The 22919-nt window shown below is 43.2% G+C and overlaps 1 protein-coding gene across 8 annotated transcripts in view; it reads right to left on the bottom strand.

Annotated features, from left to right (window-relative positions):
* Window positions 1-342: 342 nt before the first annotated feature.
* Window positions 343-22919, bottom strand: part of scel (sciellin) — a 91133-nt gene continuing 68556 nt past the window's right edge. For all 8 annotated transcript variants that reach the window (XM_072476196.1, XM_072476194.1, XM_072476195.1 and 5 more), the window contains 11 exons: window positions 22245-22322; window positions 19767-19838; window positions 18317-18397; window positions 16039-16122; window positions 15248-15334; window positions 13977-14054; window positions 10950-11036; window positions 9524-9595; window positions 8367-8475; window positions 5176-5278; window positions 343-1584 (listed from right to left, as the gene is read on the bottom strand). In XM_072476196.1, coding sequence (XP_072332297.1) covers window positions 1568-1584; window positions 5176-5278; window positions 8367-8475; window positions 9524-9595; window positions 10950-11036; window positions 13977-14054; window positions 15248-15334; window positions 16039-16122; window positions 18317-18397; window positions 19767-19838; window positions 22245-22322 — 868 coding nt within the window. In that variant the 3' untranslated portion in view covers window positions 343-1567. The remainder of the gene's footprint in view (window positions 1585-5175; window positions 5279-8366; window positions 8476-9523; window positions 9596-10949; window positions 11037-13976; window positions 14055-15247; window positions 15335-16038; window positions 16123-18316; window positions 18398-19766; window positions 19839-22244; window positions 22323-22919) is intronic.

Below are 22919 nucleotides of genomic sequence, written 5' to 3'. Positions count from 1 at the left end.
ATATGATTGCCATGGATCTATTGATTCCACTTTCTTTTCAAGTCCCAACTAATATGAATCATGCTTTTGTACATTAAAACCTAAACTATCTTTAATAATTTGAAACACGGTGGGCCAGATTTTCTTGCTGGCAACATTCGGTTGTGGTGTTACAAGTTGCAGAACCATGACTGTTTCCTTATTTTGCTTGCTGCTGCCAGGAGCAGGGACAAGGTTAAACAGATTTTAGCTCAAATCACTTGTAAGACTGCGACCCGGTCCTGAACAATGCCTGATTACTCCTCTCTGCAAACAGAATGATCTCTATAAATTACGGGGCAAAAATACGTCACCACAACTTGATTGGGTAGATGCTTTTGTGAGCATGTTTTAATGATCTTGCCAGCGATGTGAAGAGGAGATATAATCAGATGCAAAGCTATTCCTGTAAGAGGAAAATTTGGCCCAAACTGTTTGTTACACAGATATCCACAAAAAAATTGAAATAAAATGCGAATGTCATTTACAGATTTTCTTTACCATACAGAAAACATAAACCTCCTTAAAACCACAATTTAACAAAGAATTATATAGAGAAGAGATGACATTAGCTTCAATGTTCATTTTGAATTCCTGCTCCTTGCTGTTAAAGAACTCTTTTTTTTCTCAAATTAACTGAAGAAGAATTTCATAAACCTTCAGCTTGCCTGAAGCTGATAGTTAAAATTCAGAAACGTCATAAAACCTAATTCATAACAGTGCCTGCCTATTAAAGACACAGTGTTGTCATAGTAATTAGGGTGGGTACTTGGCATAATCATCAATGTCCTGATGTTACTGTGTGGCAAATGTCGCGCCAAACAATATTTACCTCAAATTTTTCAAATTAGAATTAAAATGGTTCACATGTGACCAAATAAGCTGTGGTGCTAAACAAAACATTTCTGCAGCAAAGTAGTCATGAGATGCTGCTTCAATAACTGAGCAGGTCTGAACTCTCCAATAAAATGCATGCCATTCTTTTAAGTCATGCAATTCTGCCGGAAATCTGGATATATTTTTGGTGTTACAGGCAGCACATTGAAGATTTCAAATTGATCGGCATAAGTCATTTTACTTTGTCGCCTAAACTGTCGATCTTTTATCATTTGAGGAACACATTCTGCCTTCTACGTATAGGAAAGAACACAAAACACAGAATAGTTATCCACTTGCAATAACATGGGCTGATAAACATTGTTTTGAGAAGGAAACCACGCTAGGTCTTATTATGCTTGATTAAATGTACATTGGTCAAACAGAAAAAAATATTTCAAGGATGTTCTTTAAGAAGCGGCTTCACTTTCACGTGATGCAGGTCCCTTGTTGCAGTTTGCCCCAGGATAAAATATACAAGGAGTATTTAGGAAACACTAGTCCTCATTTTGAAATACAATTCAGAAATTACAATTAGAAAAAAGCAATTACAATTTGTATAAGAGATTTTTATAAAATTCATAAAGCAGTCTAAATAGATCCTCCCAACCCTAATAAATCTCAAAGTGTAGAGTTGTCGTTGTTCAGCCGATGCTCTTGTCTGAGTGTCAGTTTAGTATGACCTTTGCACTGCAAAAAATGTAGAAATATTATTCAGATTTAAAAACCATTAAAACATTCCTTTCTCCATGTTTTTAATTACATATACATCTATTTTGCAAATGGAACATAAACACATATCGTATTAAGGAATGAACATAATGGCCTGGATTTTGCAGTGGCAATGAGGGGTAAGCTGTCAGCATTCACTGTCAGACCGCTTAGAAAGAGACGGCAACATGGTGGCACAATGGTTCGCACTGCTGCCTCACAGCGCCAGGGACCAGGGTTCGATTCGGCCTCGAGTCACTGTTTGTGCAGAGTTTGCACTTTCTCCCTGTGTCTGCGTGGGTTTCCTCCGGGTGTCCCATTTCCCCCCCCCCCCCCCCCCCCCCACCACAGTCCAAAAATATGCAGGTTAGGTAGATTGGCCATGCTAAATTGTCCCTTAGTGTACAAAGATACACAGGTTAGGTGGGGTTACGGGGATGGGGAGTGGGTGTGGGTGAGGTGCTCTTTCAGAGAGTCGGTACAGACTCGATGGGCTGAATGGCCTCCTTCTGCACTATCGAAATTCTATGATTCCATGATCTTGAGTTTGTGCATAAACTGTCAAACACAGAAATCCATAAATTGTTTTCGGAGTCCACACTTCCCCATTGGATACCCTGTTGAAGTCACCATAGTTTCAATCTATTATAAATCATTGAGCTGAGGGGTCTTTGCCCTTCTGATGCTAATAGTCTCACAATAGAAACTGATATATCTTATTGAATGACGTGTACCCATGCTTTTAACAACTTTATGAAAGTCATAATTACTAATGAAATTCTCTCTGGCCCTGGAAACTAATTTTATGTTTATTGGATAGCAAATTTCTCCATTGTGTAAAAATGAACATTTAAAGTATAGCAATTTTCCAAGTTTGTTTATGATCATTCAGTTTCTACGATAATCTCATGGATCTGTCCAAATCATGTACATCACTCTCCGCAAACCGGTATTACAAAGTGAAGGGCAATCAGTGCATTTCACTTACTAGTTTGCTGTCTGTGAGAATACTTCAATGTGATTGGCTGTTTGCCTTGCTTGATGATATCACTGTTGCTAGGCACTTGGCAATTCCTTCAACCTGGTGCCAGATTCAAACTTACTTTGGGAAAGGGGAAATCAACACCAGAGTGATTGTTGGATACTTAGGGGCATCTTTTTTGCAAGGTCAGTAACAAATTAGTTGCTGCCTGCAAGATCCGGGACAATAATCAATACATTTTTTATAACTTGATATTGTTTCCAGAAGATAAAACATCACTGCAAAGTAGGTGACTTTTCACACAAGTAGCTTGAAATATGTTTTTGTTTTTTTCAAGAAATCCATGTGTCGCGCCAAGGTCAATAATACACCAAATGACAAAGGTGGAAAAGAGTTGAAAACAAAATAGGGCAAATCAGTTAGGAAATTGGCGCCACACTTGAATTTTAAAGGCTTGAACATTGTCAGCAGAAGAATAGGTAGATTTGCAAAAGATCCCACAATTTTAGGAAAGAATGGGGCAGATTTGATTTCGTATGACCGTAGAAAACAGGTCATGGTGAATCAGCAGGCCATTCTGCATCTCTTGGAATGTTTACGTTCATTGGCTTTAGTGGGAGGAAAGATGGGGAGGGATGCAAAACGGAAAATCAAATCTCTGTGACCCATTTTCCATTATCACACAAAGGTCAAGGTCTACACCAGTGAATGAATTAAGTTTAATAAGATACAATATGTAAAAGGAAAACATATCAAAAGAATAACATTTGGCTGAGATCTATTCCATGAACTTTGTGGCTTAAGCCAAAAAGGTATTGTAGTACTAGACCAATGGAAAGTTGTGTGTCATGTACAGCAACTTTTATTTCTGCTGCGTGCAGCCAACAGTATCATCTGACACAGAATTCTAGCCTGGCACCATATGGAACGGTCTATGTGGCAATGCAGAGCCATCTTTGGACCAACTCATGAAGCGAATTGTATATTTAAGAGGGGTTATCACATTTTTAGCAGGAGAACTGACACATTTGCTCTGAAATTTGGAAGCGGTCAGCTGAAGCAGGGGAGTGCAGAATTTCCCTAGCTTTTCCTTTTTCAAGTTGGGGCAATGGGATTGCTGCAAATAGCATCACTATAGGACTTGTTGTGCTGTCAATTTTGAACTATTCCTACAGAAGGATGCTCGTGGCAGCGCAACAGGAGTCCGAAGTCAGTTGTTGATTTTGTTTCTAAAACAAAGATATGGATGTTGAGACATTGTATATCGGACTATGAGTACAGTGAGGTCCAGCGAAGGCAGCTACAAGGCTAGTTCTGCACTTTGAGTGAAATGTCCAAGAATCTCAAAGTGGACGTAGTGTGATCCTTTTTTGATTTTCTCTTTCGCCCAAATCTGTACTTTAGGTTGCAAAGGCATTGTTCATTAACATTTAAGGTTTTTAAAGAATTTTCACCAGCAGCAAAGCTAACGTCATGGAGTTAATTTGAAGTTCAACGATGGCGGAATACAAGCATCCATGGATTGACTGCCCAATTGCAAGAAAATCGGGCCAGTTTTCTGCCTCTGACGTAAGTTCATCTCAAGTTAATGTCCCAGATTTTGTTCCACTCCCGCCCACCTCCATTTATGGATGTGTAGAAAGGCGACAACCCTGCTGGATCTGGTTGGCTACTTTTCAGGGAAGTTTCATCGTGATTCCTCCTGTCTCCTACCACCTTGTGTCCCCCCCCCCCCATTGGTCTACCCAGTGAACTCATCTTCAGTGCAATCGGTCAATAATGAAAGCCACAGTGTTGAAGTGTAGTGTTGCAAATGTTGAGGCCCGACCTGAACCTCTCAAATGGGCGTAACACTCCCATTGTACCATTTTGAAGAAGAGCAAGGGAGTTCTTTTTTGTAATAATCTTTATTGTTACAAGTAGGCTTACATTAACACTGCAATGAAGATACTGTGAAAAGCCCCTAGTTGCCACATTGCTGCACCTGTTCGGGTACACGCAGGGAGAATTCAGAATGTCCAAATTACCTAGCAAGCACGTCTTTCGGGACTTGTGGGAGGAAACCGGAGCACCCGGAGGAAACCCACGCAGACACGGAGAGAACGTGTAGACTCCGCACAGACAGTCACCAAAGCCGAGAAGCAAACCTGGGACCCTGGAGCTGTGAAGCAACAGTGCTAACCACTGTGCTAATGTGCCGCCCATGTGCGCTGGTCAAATGTATCCCTCCATCACCATCAGGAAAATATTTTGTCTGGTCATCATCTCGCTGCTCTTTGTGAGAGCTTGTCATGCGGAAATCGGATTCCGCATTCCCTAAATTAGAATTAATTTGGACTTCCTCGCGTTGAAAAAGGCACTGGATAAATACAAGTTTACAAAGATCAGCGAGGATCTTATTTTCTTGATGGGCTAAATGGCCTACTCCTGTTCCTTTGTAATATTTGGCTTTCTGTGCATTCTTGTGATTTGCAATGGAACCCAGTATCTGCAGACCCGTTTCACAACAGCTGGAGCTTTTACTGAGATTTCAACAATTAGAAGAGCAAGATTTAATATTTTATTAACCACAATTAACTGCCACTTACCCTTTATGTTATCATAGCAGGGTTCACAGTGTACGGTACGGTGGTGAACCCAGAAACTGTCTCCAGCACTCAGGCTTTCGAGGGATGCATTGCAAATTTGACACTGCAGTGAAAGAAAACATGATTATAATTATTCTGCGAACCACAGTAAACTCCTTTGCAATCAGTGCAAACCGTTCCAGCAAAGGCAAATTAAGTATAAGCACACTTCTTCTTGTATGAGCCACAGACTGGAACTAAATGATCTCCCATTATGTCACTCACTTCCCATTCAGGTCAAAGTATAGTTCTGATATTAAGCTGCAAGGGTGGAATTGTCTTTAGCCTTTTCCTATAGCATCGATGTTCAAATACACAATGAGGACAGGCTGGGGTGGGAGCAAGCAACATAGGCACAAACAGTTTAGGGGAGATGGTGGGCATAGTGGTAGTGTCACTGGACTAATAATATAGAGACCCATGTTAATGCTCTGGGGACAGAGTTTCAAATCCCACAATGGTGGAGTTTACATTCAATTAATAAAGCCTGGATTTGAAAGCGAGTCTCAGTAGATGGTAACTATGAAACAATCATTGGTTGTTGTAACTGCCCGCCTGGTTCACTAATGCCCTTGAGGGGAAAAAGATCTGCTGCCCTTACTGGGTCTGGCCTATATCTGACTCCAGACCCCCAGCAATGTGGTTGACTCTAAACTGCCCTCTTTTATGACCATTGCCTTGACGAGCGCAAGGGCCTCCACCATTTTTCCACTCCACAATTCATGAGAGGCAAAAAAAATAGAGATTTCATTATTTATGAGTCCTTCGCTGTGTGCAGTTCTGGTCGTCAGTCGCCACACTACAGGAAGGAAGTGTTTGCCCTGGAGAGGGTGCAGAAGAGATTCATCAGGCTGGTGCCTGGATTGGAGAGTTTCAGCTATGAAGAGAGATGGGGTTTGTTTTCCCTGGAGCAGAGAAAGCTGAGGGGGGAGCCGATTTTGGTGTATTACGAGGAACATAGATAGGGTGGGTAGGAAGGTACTTTTCCCCTTATTGGGGGGGGGGGGGGGTTCAATAAACAGGGAGCATAAATTTAAGTTCAGGAGCAGGAGGTGGTGTAAGGGAAAACATTTCCACCCTTGGGTGGTTGGAATCTGGAACTCGCTGCCTGAAAGGATGGTAGAGGTGGGAATCCTCACAACATTTAAAAAGTATTTAGATGAGCACTTGAAATGCCATAGCAGACAAGGCTATGGACCATGTGCTGGAAAATGGGATTAGAATAGATAGAGACTTGATGGCCGGTGGAGGATGGCGATGGGCTGAAGGGCCTATTTTTGTGCTGTTAAAACTCTATGGGCCTGATCAAACGACCTGGTCACGCCCTCCCCGGGACGCAAAGAGGCTATCAAATCCTGTGAGAGGCCTCTCGTGAGATTTGCGATGCTCGAGACACTGTGAGAGTTCTAACGAGATTTCATGAGACGTTGTGATCGTAATCTCGCCTTCATTGGGCGGGATCCAGATTTACATATTTAAGTGAGCAGTTAGTCTCACTTAAACATGTCAGTGCCAGATTTTCCCAAAACCCGGGAACGAATACCTGCACCTGAGATACTTCGCCGTGGCGCTGTTTAGCACTGGTCCACACAAACATGGACCAGGAATAACATCACCTGGGGGGGGGAGGGGCTCCCAGGCTATAGGAGGCCCCAGGAAGTCAAGCTCTGGGCAGTGTGGTCTCCTGGCACTTCTCTTGCCTGTTTTAGAAGCGAGGTAAATAGTGGCCTGCAACGCATCAGAAGATTAATTCCTTGTATCCTGTTAACCATCATGATAGCCAAAGATGATTAGATATCAGTGTCTCAGCTAATCAAGATATCTTGAAGCACACAGGGATCCTGAGCAACCTCCTTGCACAATAGCTTTGTTCATCTCTCATTGTTCCTGGTAGTTTCTGTAGTCACAAAGTGCATTGGCCCATTGTTCCTTATGTTTTGGAGACAGGCGAGACAATGGCAGGAGTAAAGTTCATCAGCGAAACTGCCTATGGCCATATATCCTGGCAAATTCACATTCGGACACTTCCATACTTGGTCAACTTGTAGGTCAGGTGACTTCCGCAGCCATTTTAAAGTTAATGCCTTTGCTTGCCAAAGGTCATTTTAAAGAAGTTCAATGTGCATCTGACCAGCCGATGAAATCAAATATTCATATGTCACATCATCATGTCATCATGACTTCATGACATCATGACATCAATGGCCTCGCAAGCCAATCAGCTCAAAGATACTTGTGGATGGACAGCAATGGTTGGCCTTGCCAGTCGTGCCCACATCACATCAAAGATTTTTTTTTAAACTTGAGGCCACTCATTGGTTAATAATTGGGAAGAGCTTTTACAGGTGGGTACATGCTTGTAATTCCCCAATTCATTGTGTTGGGAAGTGAGAGACTATCAACATGAGGAAAAACCGTCAGGAAATACATGGCTTGTTTTCTCGTTAGTGGTGGCATGGTGGCACGGTGTTGTTCTCACAAGCAACTGGCACTGCTACGTCACAAGTGAGAAAATACCCTGAGGTACCGGGGTGATCTGGTCACACACACACACTCACCCTTTTACACTCTAAAGGTCATAATTATCATAATTACTCTTTTCTCCACATTATCAATTTATTCCTTTGATGTTGCTTTAGTTTTGCTCAGCGAGTTGTTTCTTTTCCTCATAGTCAACTTTTTAAAAAATTGTGCGTCTTCCTCTGTTCGGATCTTTCCAAAATCTGCTCATTGACCCCCTGCATGAGAAAAACATGGGAATGTGAACCCCCCCCCCCCCCCCAAAGGCTGGACAAGCCTGATGTTGATGGTTAAACAGACAAAAAACTTCGACTTTGGGTCAAGACAGGCATCTTATCTATGCTATCAGCCAAGGTCAAAATTATGCAAAATGTTAGAGTGCGCATGCGGGTCTGTGACACTGCACCATGGCGATTTCTTCATCATGGCCACGTTCTGAAGGACGGATTAATCCTGAGTTGATATCCCTCACCCTCCCACAGGCTAATAGGGAAAAGGTGGACACAACTCCCTGTATTACTGCTCAGCAAATTACCACAAGTTCAAATTATATTATTTGTTTGTATGGTTAGCTATGATAGTACACTAATCTATAAGAAGCAGTTTTATTATTCTGCAAGACCATCTTATACCTTCAGGCACGCTGCATGGCAATTAATGTTCAGTTCCGCCAAGATCATTTTAGGGCCATTGATGATGGGTTTGTAGCAATGGCTGCACTGGTTTTTATCCGCAGATCTCCTGCAAACCAAACACCAGGGCTTAATACGACGACAATCAAACATTTGTTCAAAGCTATTGCCAAGGTATTGGCAGATCACCATGATTGGCTGCCCTTATTCGCAACATCCAAAAGAGAACATGCTGGAAAATCTCAGCAGGTCTGGCAGCAACTGTCAGGAGAGGAAAGAGCTAACATTTCAAAAACGTTAGCTCTTTTCTCTCCTTACAGATGCTGCCTGATCACATTTGCTATCCTGTGTGGTATTTCGTAATCTGGAGTGAAGAATTTATCAACAGCGAATGTTTTTGTAAAATGTTTCTGACAATGAAAATGGAACAGCTGGGCACCATTCATCTGGCTAAAAACTGCACCAAACTCACCTCACTTAGAAAATGAAATTAGGGTTAGGGTAAGGGTTAGGGTTAACGAAAGATGCTTTCATCTTGCTAGACTGACTAGATTCATACCCAAGTCCCAATGATGAAAATGCCTTGTTCTGACTCTCTGCGCCTCACGATCTTTCTCAAAGCAATAACAACTACAGCTTGTAATTTTGCACTTTGCCGAAAGTTATTCCAAGGACTGACTTATCAAATAAGGTTGATACTAATTACACTGGAAGGCAAGTACCCAACTTGCTCGCATCTCAGTATCTTTCTCGCGCCGTGAGCACACACCCAAAGGTTGCTGAAAAAATATCTGTGCTTGCCATGGCCTCTATCCAGGGCCATTGCCTCTTTACCCTCCTGGTACCAACATCATGGACATCAAAATGTTCATCATTAATTATTGAGATATTCAGCATTTCCCTGCCAAAGAACGACAGCATCCAATGGCCCGTAGAAAACCTAAAATCTGAAGTGCCCCACAAAATATTCACTCCCGTGATTTCAACTCAGACAACCTTTGTTTAAGTCAGGTGTAACTGTGCACAGAACCATAAATGATATTATTATTAGCAGTAGAGAAATAGTTCAACAACATTGAACAAGCACCTCAATGAGTTGTGCAAGGTCTCAATGGTACAAAATCGAAATATTTGAAAATAATGGCTTTGTATCTTACTTTTCAGCACTGGTGATGGCAGTGGTTAAAGCTATCACTTTGGCAGGACTCTTGCCATCTGAAAGAGATGAACTGCAGAAACAAACATGAATTGCATTAATTTTTCTGTGATCATCTCTTAAAATCTGTACTTTTGTTCCGGGCCGGTTTCCTGGGCAACACGTGTGCCCCCACCAAGAAACCCGAAGGCGTGTGCAAAATTGGGCCGCTGGCCTTGTTAGCGATTAAGGCATTATTTATTTTCTTAAATTTAGAGTATCCAATTATTTTGTCCAATTAAGAGACAATTTAGCGTGGCCAATCCACCTACTCTGCACATCTTTGGGTTGTGGGGGTGAAACCCACACAGACACGGGGAGAATGTGCAAACCCCACACGGACAGTGACCCGGGGCCGGGATCAAACCCAGGTCCTGGGCGTCGTGAGGCAGCAGTGCTAACCACTGCGCCGCCGTGCCGCCCCATTAACGATTAAGGCATGAGAAGTTGCTTCCCTCACCAGCAGTGGCCAAATTGTCAGAAGGTAGGACTCATTTGGCGGGTATTTTGGGATAGATGTTGGAGAGGCAGGAGAAGAAAGTGGGATCAAGAGGGGGGAGGCAGTGGCTGGTGGCCGATTGAGGGATTAACAGTTCGGGCAGTTGGCAGCTATTCCTTTATTTGCAGCAGCGGTAGAGCAGGCCAGATGTGGAAAATGCCCTGATTCAATTTTTTTCCAGCGTTCTTTGGGGCACAGTGCATTGGCCTGAGAAGTTGGGATTTTTGTTTAACAACCAAAACAGGCAGAGAAAGATCCAGTTCCAAGGAATTGACATTCTTCTTATTCTGCCAGCTGAACGCATACAGCTATCTCGGCCCGATTGTCCAGAATGATCACCTTTCAAGCCCTCCGCCTCCACGAGAGGTCAGTGGCCTAGAAATCGGCATGCCAGCACTAGAATGGAATGATTGGACGATTCCCAAAGGGACGGCAGAACAAAAATTGGGCCACTGCTGGTGCCCTTGAGGTAATTGAAGGGCTGAGAGTCTTGGGACATATCGCCGGTCTCGGAGAGGCGGGAGGGGAGGGGGGGGATAGGGGAGCAATTGATGCTAAATAAATCCTGAGCAGGTACATTGCAAGAATACTCCTCCAAGAAATACGGCAGTGTTAAATGTCATTTTAGAAACACATTTTAGAAATATCAATATGGTTCATTCAATTTGCAGCAAATTCATCTCTATGCCATCATTACATTCTACTGCAAACTCCAATCAGTATGGCCAGATTCCACCCTTTGTCAAGCTTCCACTCTGTGGCCCAGCAAGCACATTTTAACATATTTGTCTTGATCAGAAGTGAAGTGTCGTCATCCCAGATTTTAAACTAGTGAGATGCTTAAGATGTAGAGAATTCCCGGTGAGATATTGTACAAGGTGGGGAGTACCTGGAGTTCCTGTCCTTCTGCAGAGTATAACTTGGTGATCGGTAGGATGGTGTCTCATCAACTTGAGCAATCTTCTTATCTGGAGGGCTGGGATATAAATATAATTGATCATTTGTTGCATCTCAGTGAAATATATTCTGCTCAGCATTCTTCTTCATATTTGCATATGTTTCTTTGCATCTTTAATATTTTCAATATATCAGACAAGTTTCACCTCGCTGTTATTTATCTGCGTATCGCTCAGCGCTAATAATGTGATTTGAAAGTTTACCGAGACAAGTCTTCAGACTTGGTTATATGCACAGATCAAAGTGTATCGTGATGCAAGTCAGCAATTGCAATAGCATGCCAACTTCCATCCCTCTCTCCATAGAACTAGCTGGAGAATGTCTCTTTTACCTGGGTGAAGTAAGTATTACACATGGAATTGCCACAGTATTAACATTACATCTTTAACATCAACCATTCATCTTTATTATTTGACATTCATCACCCCTATTTGTTGCTTTCTTTGCACCATTCATTGTTTATGTATCAAATTTGGTACGATTTACTGTCAGGAAACAGAAGCAGCCTTAAATCATCTAGATTTGTATTTGTGCATAATAGAAACAAGGTAATGCTTTAAGTAAGTTTAGTTTTGTGTTTATGTATAAGAAATGGTTAAAAGGTTAGTTAGCTTCATGTTAAGCAAAGGTGCCTGCATGTCTGTGAGTTTTGCCCATTTTAAACTGTGCCTGCATTGTGGTTAGATAGTTTACGATGTGAAAACAAATAGGGTTTAAAGAAGGAACAGGCTGTTGTTTAGCAAACACAGGCTACCTTAGGTTAGACATGGTTTTAGCTTTAAGCTGGATCCAGAATTAGCTGGACCGGATCAGAGAGCTGCAAAAAGCAAATTTCCCAAAAGGACAAAAGAAGGTCCAGAAACCAAGGGCTGGTTTAGCACAGTGGGCTAAACAGCTGATTGTGAAACAGAACGAGGCCAGCAGCACGGGTTCAATTCCCGTACCGGCCTCCCCGAACAGGCACCAGAATGTGGCGACTAGGGGCTTTTCACAGTAACTTCATTGTGACAATATGCGATTTTCATTTTCAAGGAGTTGGGTCAAAAAATATGTCTCAGGAATACTGTTAAGGTGAAGGAAAAAAGAACAAGAAGTTGAACATGGTCCTGTTGGGTGAAGCTAAGCAAAAAGCAGAGAGAGTGCTCTGAGTTGAAGAGACAGCTGCAAGACCCAAATTTAAAGAAAGAAGCCAGATATCTGAGATAAATCAAAAGTGTGGCAATGTCTTAATACAACCTGTGAAGCAGTTGGCATAGATGGGTACCTGAGCGATTAAGTGGAAGCATGAATGCACAAGGCAATCTAGGACAGAGCAATATTGAAAGGAGAGATTGAAGTCCTGGAAGTGGATCCTTGGTGAAGATATCTGATAGAAAGGATTGTTTGGGAGAAGGTATAGGTGTGGTGAATGAATAAAGTTAATCTTTTCTTGTTGAATAAATGTTTTATTCTTTTGTTAAAATTCAGTTGAAAGTCCTGTGACTCTGTTCATCTACATCTTTAAACAAAAAAATAAAAGTTATGGTCGACTATGCCAGGGTTCCATTCTGGGACTTGACTGTCCAGTGGTAACATTAGCTAGGCTCGTAACATTATCTTTGTACCTTCACATTAGCAAAACCATACAGACATAAAGAATTTCCAACTGCACTAAGAAATGTGAATGGTCCAAAGCGCATTGCTTTCTGCACCATGCCGTCCTCGGTACAATTTAGGGATCTGAACACCAGCGTGGTAAAATGATAACCAACGTCAAGAAATTTCTGCACCTTACATGTTTTTGTGAGAACCTATTTTATGAAGCACCTCATTAGCAGCATCATAACATTTTTCTCCACAGAAAAAAACAACCTGCTGAACATGATGTCAGAACATAGAAAATACAGCACAGAACAGGCCCTTCGGCCCACGATGTTGTGCCGAACCTTTGTCCTAGATTAATCATAGATTATCATTGAATTTACAGTGCAGAAGGAGGCCATTCGGCCCTTTGAGTCTGCACCGGCCCTTGGAAAGAGCACCCTACCCAAACTCAACACCTCCACAAAACACCAAGGGCAATTTGGACATTAAGGGCAATTTATCATTGGCCAATTCACCTAACCCGCACATCTTTGGACTGTGGGAGGAAACCGGAGCACCCGGAGGAAACCCACGCAGACACGGGGAGGACGTGCAGACTCCGCACAGACAATGACCCAAGCCGGAATCGAACCTGGGACCATGGAGCTGTGAAGCAATTGTGCTATCCACAATGCTACCGTGCTGCCCTTAAGAACAAATAAATCTACACTATATCATTTTACCGTAATCCATGTACCTATCCAATAGCTGCTTGAAGGTCCCTAATGTTTCCGACTCAACTACTTCCACAGGCAGTGGAAGTCAGCTTTGAATAAAGAGTTTTAACAACATTTTGGAAAATTGAGCCCTTAATTCATTTTACATATTCTGCCACTGATAAGATATTAGTTGGATTCTAATGTCTTCAAGAAAAAAGCAGTGGGTTGAACAGGTAAGAAACAAAGCATTTTATGGTCATATTGGCAATCCAGCGGCCATTCTTCATGTGTGGGTCTAACCAGTGAGTGTCATCAGATTACTCCTACATGCAAGGAAGAAAGCTGATCATGAACAGGATTTGCCATTCGTTCACGGCTGCAAGGTTCTCCGGACCCACTGCAGAGAATAGGATATTTGGCAGAGCGTCAAATTCTCCGCCCTCTCTAGCAGCAGTAACCGGGTGCAATCTCAATGGGGAATCCAGGCCTATGTCTTTACAAGAAGCAAGGCTTCTCTGTAGCCCAGGGACAATGAGGTCTTCACCACTCCAGCTGCAGTCTGCTGTCTCAGCAAGAAAGCATTGCTCCACCAGAAAGGATGGGCTATATTGGTTAAAAGGTCTCCAGAATGGAAAGAGAGGACAAGAGAAACAGTAGATGGGGGTTGATATAAATACCTGTTTTCCTTGTAGGATGATCGAAAACTATACGGCTCTGGTTCTGTGTCTGGGTTTTGATCATTAAGTGAATTAGAGCTGAAACAGACAAACATCCATGTAGAGTTTTTCATGCTAACTGCATGTATATATCTCACTGAACACATCTACTATAAAATCAATGAAGTGTCGCTGTGTTCCACATATGAACTGTTAAAGGATTTACCAAGACTCTGAGGGGTAATGCAAGCAACAGCCAATTGTGTGAAATGGAAGAAATCAGAATAACAGGGCATATAATAGAGTTACAACATTAAAAATTAGAATAAAGTTAAAATTACCCCCAGCTGTGATTAACAAGTGCTTTAGCTCAGCAGTAGTCTGTTTGGACAAAACAAATGTGAATGTTTACTTTTGATTGACATCGTTATGAGGTTCCAATATGTTATTCTTTCTGTGATCTCTTTTGTCAATGTCTATATGTTTGTTTGGACAGGATTAAGAGGTATGAAGTGAGTTAAGCTTTTGTTGCTGCTATAGGGTTGTAGCAAATTCAGTTTTCTTCAAAGCATATTTATGAATGGGTGTTTTATTCCTCAGCATTTTGACACTTGCTATTGTTATATGGCTCGTTGATACATAGTGCGCACTAGATGCGCGGGCATGGAAGATTTATGGATGTCATGGAAATGACATGGAGGCTGTGGAGGGGCTATGGAGGACTTGGAGGTCGCATGGAGTTGGCATGGAGTCCACTGAGGCATGGAAGGGGCATAGGTTAATACTTTTTAAACTTACCTTTCAAAAGGTTCCCAAATCCAGACTATGGTTCACAACTTTGGGGCTTTTCACAGTAACGTCATTGAAGCCTACTTGTGACAATAAGTGATTATTATTATTAACTCCTTGGAGGGGTCGTGAACCACGAGTCTTCCAGAAGCTGGCCCAACTCCCACTGCGGGGGAATAATAGATGTATATCCCCGCAATGGAGCTAACCAGGTCTGGAGTGAGCCTGTACCTTAATCCTGCACCAGCGAAGATTGCTGGCACTAGGAATGAGAGGAGCCCCGGAATCAGGTCCCACACACTTTTTTAAACGGCCTCACGCCACGAAGATCTGGGCCTGCTCTCTGTGCTACAACCAAATTACAATACAGCTCTATACAGATTTTACACTTTTAAAAATCAATCTTTAACTTGATGTCCTTGAATGCTAATTGGTTCATTGTTGACCATGATTGGTTGTAGCTGAGCCCCAATGAAATGTTGATAGATATGCACTGTAAGTACCTGAAATTCTTGCTTGATTTGTTGTAAGAGGTCGGTGACTTGTTGGCTGAGGGTTCATCTTTGGGACGAGCATACTCGGTCGAGGACCTAAGAAGAAAAGCCCAATTACTGATATGTTCTGTCATTTTGTTTGTACAATTTGCCTGCAATTTTCTGATACTTTGTGCTGCAACAACATTGTCAGTCCTGATTTTCAGTGCAAAAGACACTCACACCCATTTTTACATTGCTTTACCCACAATCTTTTACACCAATTCCATGAAAGCTCTGCTGCATAATAGCAACACTCCACTCCCCTGCAAAACACTGGAGAATGTTTTCCCAACATTAATGTCAGTTATGAACGAGTGTAAATTTACACCTCAAATTTAATGGCAGCACAACCCTGTGTCATTTGTTTCACGGTGATTTTTAGAGTATTGTTTTATTGCTCCTCACTGATACGATATTTTATTACTTTTGTTGTTAAAAACATTTCCACGGCGTCAGAAGGGGTTACTTTAAAGAATGAAATGCCTCCGTGATGGGATTTCTTAAACCTGTTCCAGAAAGATCTTTTGCTGGGCTTCAAATGGTTAACCTTCCACCATAAAAAAGACAATTTGCAAAGATCTCCGCACTTTCCTCGAGCCCCAATTGTTTACAGGTTCCTGCTGTGTTCTTTTTGTCAGACAGATAATTGTTCTACCGCCATTAGGCATTGAGCTTCAACCTACGTGAGACATTCACTGAATAGCGAATTGAAGACAAATATGAATGGCAACAAATCCTTTAAGGAACGAAACCAATACCTGGTGCTTTTCAAAATGGAATCAGGAGATGTTTTTGTGATTGTAGTGGTAGTAGGGCTGGCATTCTCCCAGTCTCCACTCTTCCTATTAAAGAGAGGCAAAGTACATTTCAACAATTATAAACTACAAAAATACAATGTTTAAAATTCTCTGTTCGGGCACTACTAAAGAGCCTTCTGACGCTTCCCTTAATTGGATAGGAAAGAATAAAGAATAAACATGCAAAAGACTTGGTAATGGAAAACAGAAATTCTCATTACCCTTTCCTCGCCTGGAAGTTGAGAGAATATAATTGGGTGAGGAGGGCTGCTGGGGTAACCTCACCCCAAATGATGGCCGCGCACTGGGCCTTCCAGGTACACGAGGAAGGAGAGTATTGTATACGTGCCCACGGTAGTGCTTGGGTCCACCTGCCCGCTATAAATAATTGGCTCCTCACTGACTTTGTGAATTCCAGAAGAGTCCAAAGCTGGTAACCATTGGGGTGTTGGTGATCAGATAGACACTGCTCATGAGAGCTGGCCAAAGTTTTGATTCCTTCACTGAGCGAGCTGCCTGTGGGACTGAGAGGTCCCGGAAGCCGGCCGCCATTATTTAGATGAAGCCCGACGACCAATTTCTCGCAATCCTCATGACTCGGGGCAACTGAAAAGGAGCCTAAACAACGTTTATGTTATTCCCCCCCCCCCCCCCCCCCCACCACCACCACCACCACCACCACAGTTCATGGAGAAGGCTAACTTTAAAAATAATCACAAAATCTCAGCCAGGGGAGCAGACAAGGCCTAAAATTGCCCAACATCTTGCCAACAGGGGCGAAAGAGGCCACCCAGAATTCGGAATCTGAATTGGCTCCTGTTCCACTGCATTAGCCAATGGCTTCTGGTGAACAATGATCGTGTGTGGGCATGTTTTGAGGACAATGTTACGTTTGCCTTGAAGCCCTCTGCATGACCAAACTGCCTGCTGACACTCAGTCTCGACTCTTCAATTGAGAAAATGATCCCCCAGATCAAGAACTGAAGCAATGCTAATGCCCAGGAAATGGCATTCCTCCTTCAAGGTATCATGCCCTAAAGAGGGCATTGATGACCATGGACCTCCATTGGATTAGCCCATGATTATGCTGGACAAAGTACTGCAGTGGTTTGAATCCAAAGCTTCTGGCCCACAGTTAGGGACACTACCACTGCACCACTAGACCTCCAGAAACCATGTTGTATTTCATTAAAAGTAAACAACTTCAGAGGAGGAGGGAAAGGGAACAAAGTTTTTTTTTAAATTTGCGTTTTGATAAAAGATGACAATCAACCAGCAGCCTGTCGTACACAGAATCATAGAATTTACAGTGCACAAGGAGGCCATTCGGCCCATCAAGTCTGCTCTGGCCCTTGGAAAAAGCAATTAAGCCCAGGCCCTCACCCTGTCCCTGTAACCCAGTAACCCCTCTTAACCTTTTGGACACTAAGGGACAATTTAGCATGGCCAATCTACCTAACGGCACATCTTTGGACTGTGGGAGGAAACTGGAGCACCTGGCATGACTTGTTATGTTGTAGGTGTAACATAAATGGCTTCCTTGTGGTGCACTTGACAAAGGAAGGTTCAGACGTGGAGATAACTTCAACACGTTTATTAAACTATTTACACTTCTATTACTCGGGTTTGACACTACTGCTAATGCTACTATAGCTACCCAGACAGACTAACCAGTTGCTGCAATCCACGTGGTGAGTCTAATATTGAATCAACCCTGTGTCTGTACTCAATGACTGTCTCCACTGGAAAGAGGCAGATCATGTGTGTGGTGTCCTTTATATATGGGTTGGTGTAATGCCCCCCTGTGGTCGTGTCACCTCCGTGTGTATCATGAATGTCCATTGGTTGTCTCCTATCTAACTGATCTTTTGGTTGAGTGTGTGTGTGTGATGTTTCTGGTGCTCCCTCTAGTGTCTAGCTAGCCTACATGCATTTACATTGATGCACATCACCACATGACGGAAACCCACGTAGACCCGGGGAGAACGTGCAGACTCCGCACAGACAGTGACCCAAGCCGGGAATTGAACCTGGGATCCTGGAGATGTGAAGCAACTGTGCTAACCACTGTGCTACCGTGCCACCCATTCTCTTCTCATTCCTATTTTGACTGAAGACAAATCATACAGAAAAGTGTGGAGCAATATGTTTCCCAACATTTCACCATGTGTTCTCAACAACTGAACTAAATTAATTCAATATTGTTTCACATGAATCTCGTGGCTGTGTTGTGCAATACCTGGAGCTTCTTGATTTTGGATCATAGGTTTTCGTGCTTGTGGTGGTGTAAGAGTTGGTATTGTCCCGGTCCTCGATGTTGCTGTTCAAAAGAGAAAGCAAAAATAAAACATCCTACTGTAAAGCGTAGAGATTTAAAAAGGGTTATGCAGTCCCTTTGCGGCAGTCTCACCCCCACTATTGCAGTTCTACAACTTCAACTTTCATGTTCTCTATCCTTGAGTTGCAGGAACTTCACAGTATGAGGCTAGATTGACAGATTGAGCCAGTTATCTTTTCTTGGCTACATATTTCCTCGCTATGGTCCCAAAGTATCTGTTGAGGTCAGGAATTCAGGAGGTCAATAATTGCAGACACACGCTCCTGGTTCTGCCATCCATTGGCTCAATATCTCGGTGTTTCAGAGTATTTCAGCCAGGTCCATCCAATTCATCAAACCTTGAATACTACTCCCATATCTAGTGCAACCATTACACCGAGTCTTTGATGATCTTGGCTTTGAAATGAATAAAAGATGATGAGCTTTTCAGGGAAAGAAGTATTTGGCGTAAAAGATAACCCAGGTCTCTTGGGGTATGGCAGCTCCATTTGAAATCAGGAGGATACGCCTCTCGACAAATGGAGGAAGGGCCAAGGCTGGGACCATGAAAGGTTGCAGTTTTTGGTTTGGCTTTAAGACAAACTTTGAAACATGGGGCAGAATTTGACGGCCCCACCATGGCTGGCCAGGAAAATACAGCAAGTCGCTCAGATGATCTTTGACTTCGGTGGGACTAAAAACATCTCACCGGCAGGAGGGGCTGTAAAATTCAGCCAATGGTTTTCTCTGGCCTACAAAGCTCATGGACAAGGTCAAGATGGAAACTGTACTGTCGACTCAGCAAATGACATGGACAGAACAATACAATTGGTTAAACTTGGGCTAGTGACGGGAAATCAACCACAGCTCCCACTCTGAGCCGTTAGCTCTGGGCTGAAGAAGGGAAATCGTCCAACCTGTCCTCCACTCACTGCCCTTGAGCAAGGAAGTGAAGGAGTCCCACTCACCGTGGAACTGCTGCCCGCAACTTTCAGGAAAGAGGGGAAATAAATCAGAAAACACAAATGTAAAACATAAAGGGCGGGATTCTCCATCCCGCCAACCTGGTTTATGGCACGGCGCGGCCCCGCCGGCAGAGGGATCTTCCGTCCCGGCAGCCGGCCAATGGGGTTTCCTATTGTGGCCACCCCCACGCCGTCGGGAAACCCGCGGGCGTGAGTGCGCTGCCAGGGGAGCGGAGGATCCTGCTGATGGAGAATCTGCCAGTGTTCAGAAAATTCCCAAACCTCTGAACAATAAAATGGCCTGAACACTTTCTGTTGCAATCCCGACAAGTACATGCAATTTTGTTACAACCTGCAAATTCCCTTAGCAGGAACTAACTAAGGAACATTGTCATTTATCGCAGTACCTCGGGTTTCTTGAGTTGAAGCTTGATTTAGTGCTTGTTGTTGTGCTGGAGTTGAGTTCATCCCAGTCTTCACTAAGCATGTGAAAAATAAAAATATGTTTCAAATACCACACTGCAAAGTGGAATGATTTCTAAAGATTAATGATTTACATTTAGTTTTCACCATCCCTCCCATCTCAAAGTGCCCCAGTCACGCTGCGTTCGTTGGTCAGTTATTACCTATCTGGAAGCCGACTGCTTAGGAGAGCGTGATGATTGTCCCTTTAAGGGCAACACAGCAGAGTACGGTAGCGTAGTGGTTAGAACAATTGCTTCACAGCTCCAAGGTCCCAGGTTCGATTCCCGGCTTGGGTCAACCCCCCGTGTGTGCGTGGGTTTCCTCCGGGTGCTCCGGTTTCCGCCCACAGTCCAAAGATGTGCAGGTTAGGTGGATTGGCCATGCTAAATTGCCCTTAGTGTCCACAATTGCCCTGAGTGTTGGGTGGGGTTACTGGGTTATGGGGATAGGGCGGAGGGGTGCTCTTTCAAAGAGCCGGTGCAGACTCGATGGGCTGAATGGCCTCCTTCAGCACTGTAAATTCTATGATTCTAGTAAGGGGAGGATTCAGAGTGGAGAATCTTCCCAGGGGGAGAATCATGCAGCTCCCGAAAATCACCAAGTAAATCCATTTCTGTTCACTAATTAAGTCGCGGAGAAATGTATCGCCAGAGAGGGCCGCAACAGTAAGCTAGGGTCACAGGGAAGTTAGTTTTTGTGCAGCCGGTAAGCTGAAAAAGGGATCATCAGCCTCTCCGCAACTTGCCTAATTTTCGCTGCATTGATTTTGAAGAATAAAACAAATTATAAGCGGGTTTCCTGACAGACTGGTAATCCACCCGTACCAGTACTGTACACGTGGAGAAGGCAAAAAGATTTACTTTTGTATCAGGGAAGGCTGAAAAAAAAAATCTTCCCATCAAAGGTTAAAAATACATCAAAATATCTCTGACAGGGAAGAAACTGTGCTTATTACAGCTGGTCTTTAAGGTCTCAGATAAGAAACAGGCCAAGGTTACTACATCTGAGCATCATTCAATGACACATGTGTAGACATCATCCTCCCAGATGGCATTGTTGCCCTTATCAAGGGAAGAATAAGGCTAGTGTTAATTGCTGCCCACTGAAAGGCACAGTGGCTTAATATGGATGATTTCATCCCATTCTTACAGTCACTCCAGTCCTTGCAATGCAACACAATATTACAACACAGCATGCCCATGCACTCTACATTTGGAACTTCACAATAGAAGACCAAGCCGGCTGGCTCAACTATTTCCATCCCAACCCCCTTGACTCGCAGGTACATCTTTGCTCCTCTTGGGAACATATTTGCCTTTTCTTGTCCCAAAGTAACAGCCACCATTACGAATTCAGACATCAGCAATCACAGACACAAGCACTAGGCTCATGAGTGGGTTGGACAGAGTAGACAGGGAGAAACTGTTCCCCCTCGTAAAAGGAACAAGAACGATAATAATAATAATAATCACTTATTGTCACAAGTAGGCTTCAGTGAAGTTACTGTGAAAAGCCCCCAGTCGCCACATTCCGGCGCCTGTTCGGGGAAGCTGGTACGGGAGGCGATAGGGCACAGACTTAAGGTGATTTGCAAAGGAAGCAAATGCGATGCGAGGAAAAAAACATTTTCACCCAGCGGGTGGCTCGGGTCTGGAATGTGGTGCCCAGAAGTGTGGTGGAGGCAGGTTCAACTGAAGCATTCAAGAGGACATTAGATGATTACTTGAATAGCAACAATGTGCAGGGACATAGTGAAAAGGTAGGGGCATGTCACTATTGGGCAGCACGGTAGCATAGTGGTTAGCACAATTGCTTCACAGCTCCAAGGTCCCAGGTTCGATACCCGGCTTGGGTCACTGTCTGTGCGGAGTCTGCACGTTCTCCCCGTGTCTGCGTGGGTTTCCTCCGGGTGCTTCGATTTCCTCCCACAGTCCAAAGATGTGCAGGTTAGGTGGATTGGCCATGCTAAATTGTCCTTAGTGTCCAAAATTGCCCTTAGTATTGGGTGGGGTAACTGGGTTATGGGGATAGGGTGGAGGTGTGGACTTGTGTAGGGTGCTCTTTCCAAGAGCCGGTGCAGACTCGATGGGCCGAATGGCCTCCTTCTGCACTGTAAATTCTATGATAATTCTATGATAATTCTAAGCCATAATACTCATTTGGAGAGCCGGTGCCGACTTGATGGGCCAAATGGCCTCCTTCTGCATCATAACAATTCCATGATCCTATGACGCCATCACTTGGCTCCGAGCTTCAAAGGTTGCATCAATTGGTTCACAAAGCCCAAGTCCATTCAACCCATCCAATCTTAGATACTGCTCCCATGTTGGGAGAAATATTTAGACTGATTCACACTCATGGGTAAATACAAGAAAAGCTTCTTGTCTAACTCTACTGTGTTGAAGTTGCTGTCTCCGTACCTGGAGTTATTTGGGTTGAATGTTGATTTTGAGCTTGTAGAGGTGTACGGGCTGGTTTTATCCCATTCGGTATTATTCCTATAAAAGATATAGAGTTTTTTTTCAAATATCGCACTTGCATACTTCAGTGACATTTAAAAATTCATGCTTTACTTTTATTTTTCTCCATCCTTAGCCTGTTAGAGCACCCCTCATTGCATAACTTTGCCTGATCCAAATGACTGACTGAAGAATCCATTGCTGAGGAGGACCACAAGATTGATCCAGGATCATGGGGAGATTATTTTTACACGGGTGGTAATCTGGGAGGCTGATCACCAACCCATAATAGATCTCAAGTGATAGCCTCGCCATATTAAGAATGAAGCAAATGGTTGCTTTATTCAGGCAGGATTAATTGTACGAAAGAACACGTTTGTACAATGTAATAACTGAGCTTCTTCGAAGTTGGATCTAGGTTTGTTTTGGAATAGCTGGCATTGTCCCAGACACCGCTGTTTCCGGTAAAAAGATATCATAAAAGACCGTTTCCAGGACTTTACTGCAGAGAACACCGATTTTTAAAAAGTCATTATTTGTTTTGAATTTAATTACTCTCAGTACCCTAATACTCATGAGCTAACGATATACCTGCCCACAAACAGGTAGACAATATTGTCAAGTGTCTTTCCCTTG

The sequence above is a fragment of the Scyliorhinus torazame genome, chromosome 15 (assembly GCF_047496885.1).
Source record: "Scyliorhinus torazame isolate Kashiwa2021f chromosome 15, sScyTor2.1, whole genome shotgun sequence".
Lineage (NCBI taxonomy): Eukaryota > Metazoa > Chordata > Chondrichthyes > Carcharhiniformes > Scyliorhinidae > Scyliorhinus > Scyliorhinus torazame.
The sequence above is the reverse complement of the archived record's forward strand: the minus strand, read 5'-3'. Positions and strand labels throughout refer to the sequence as shown.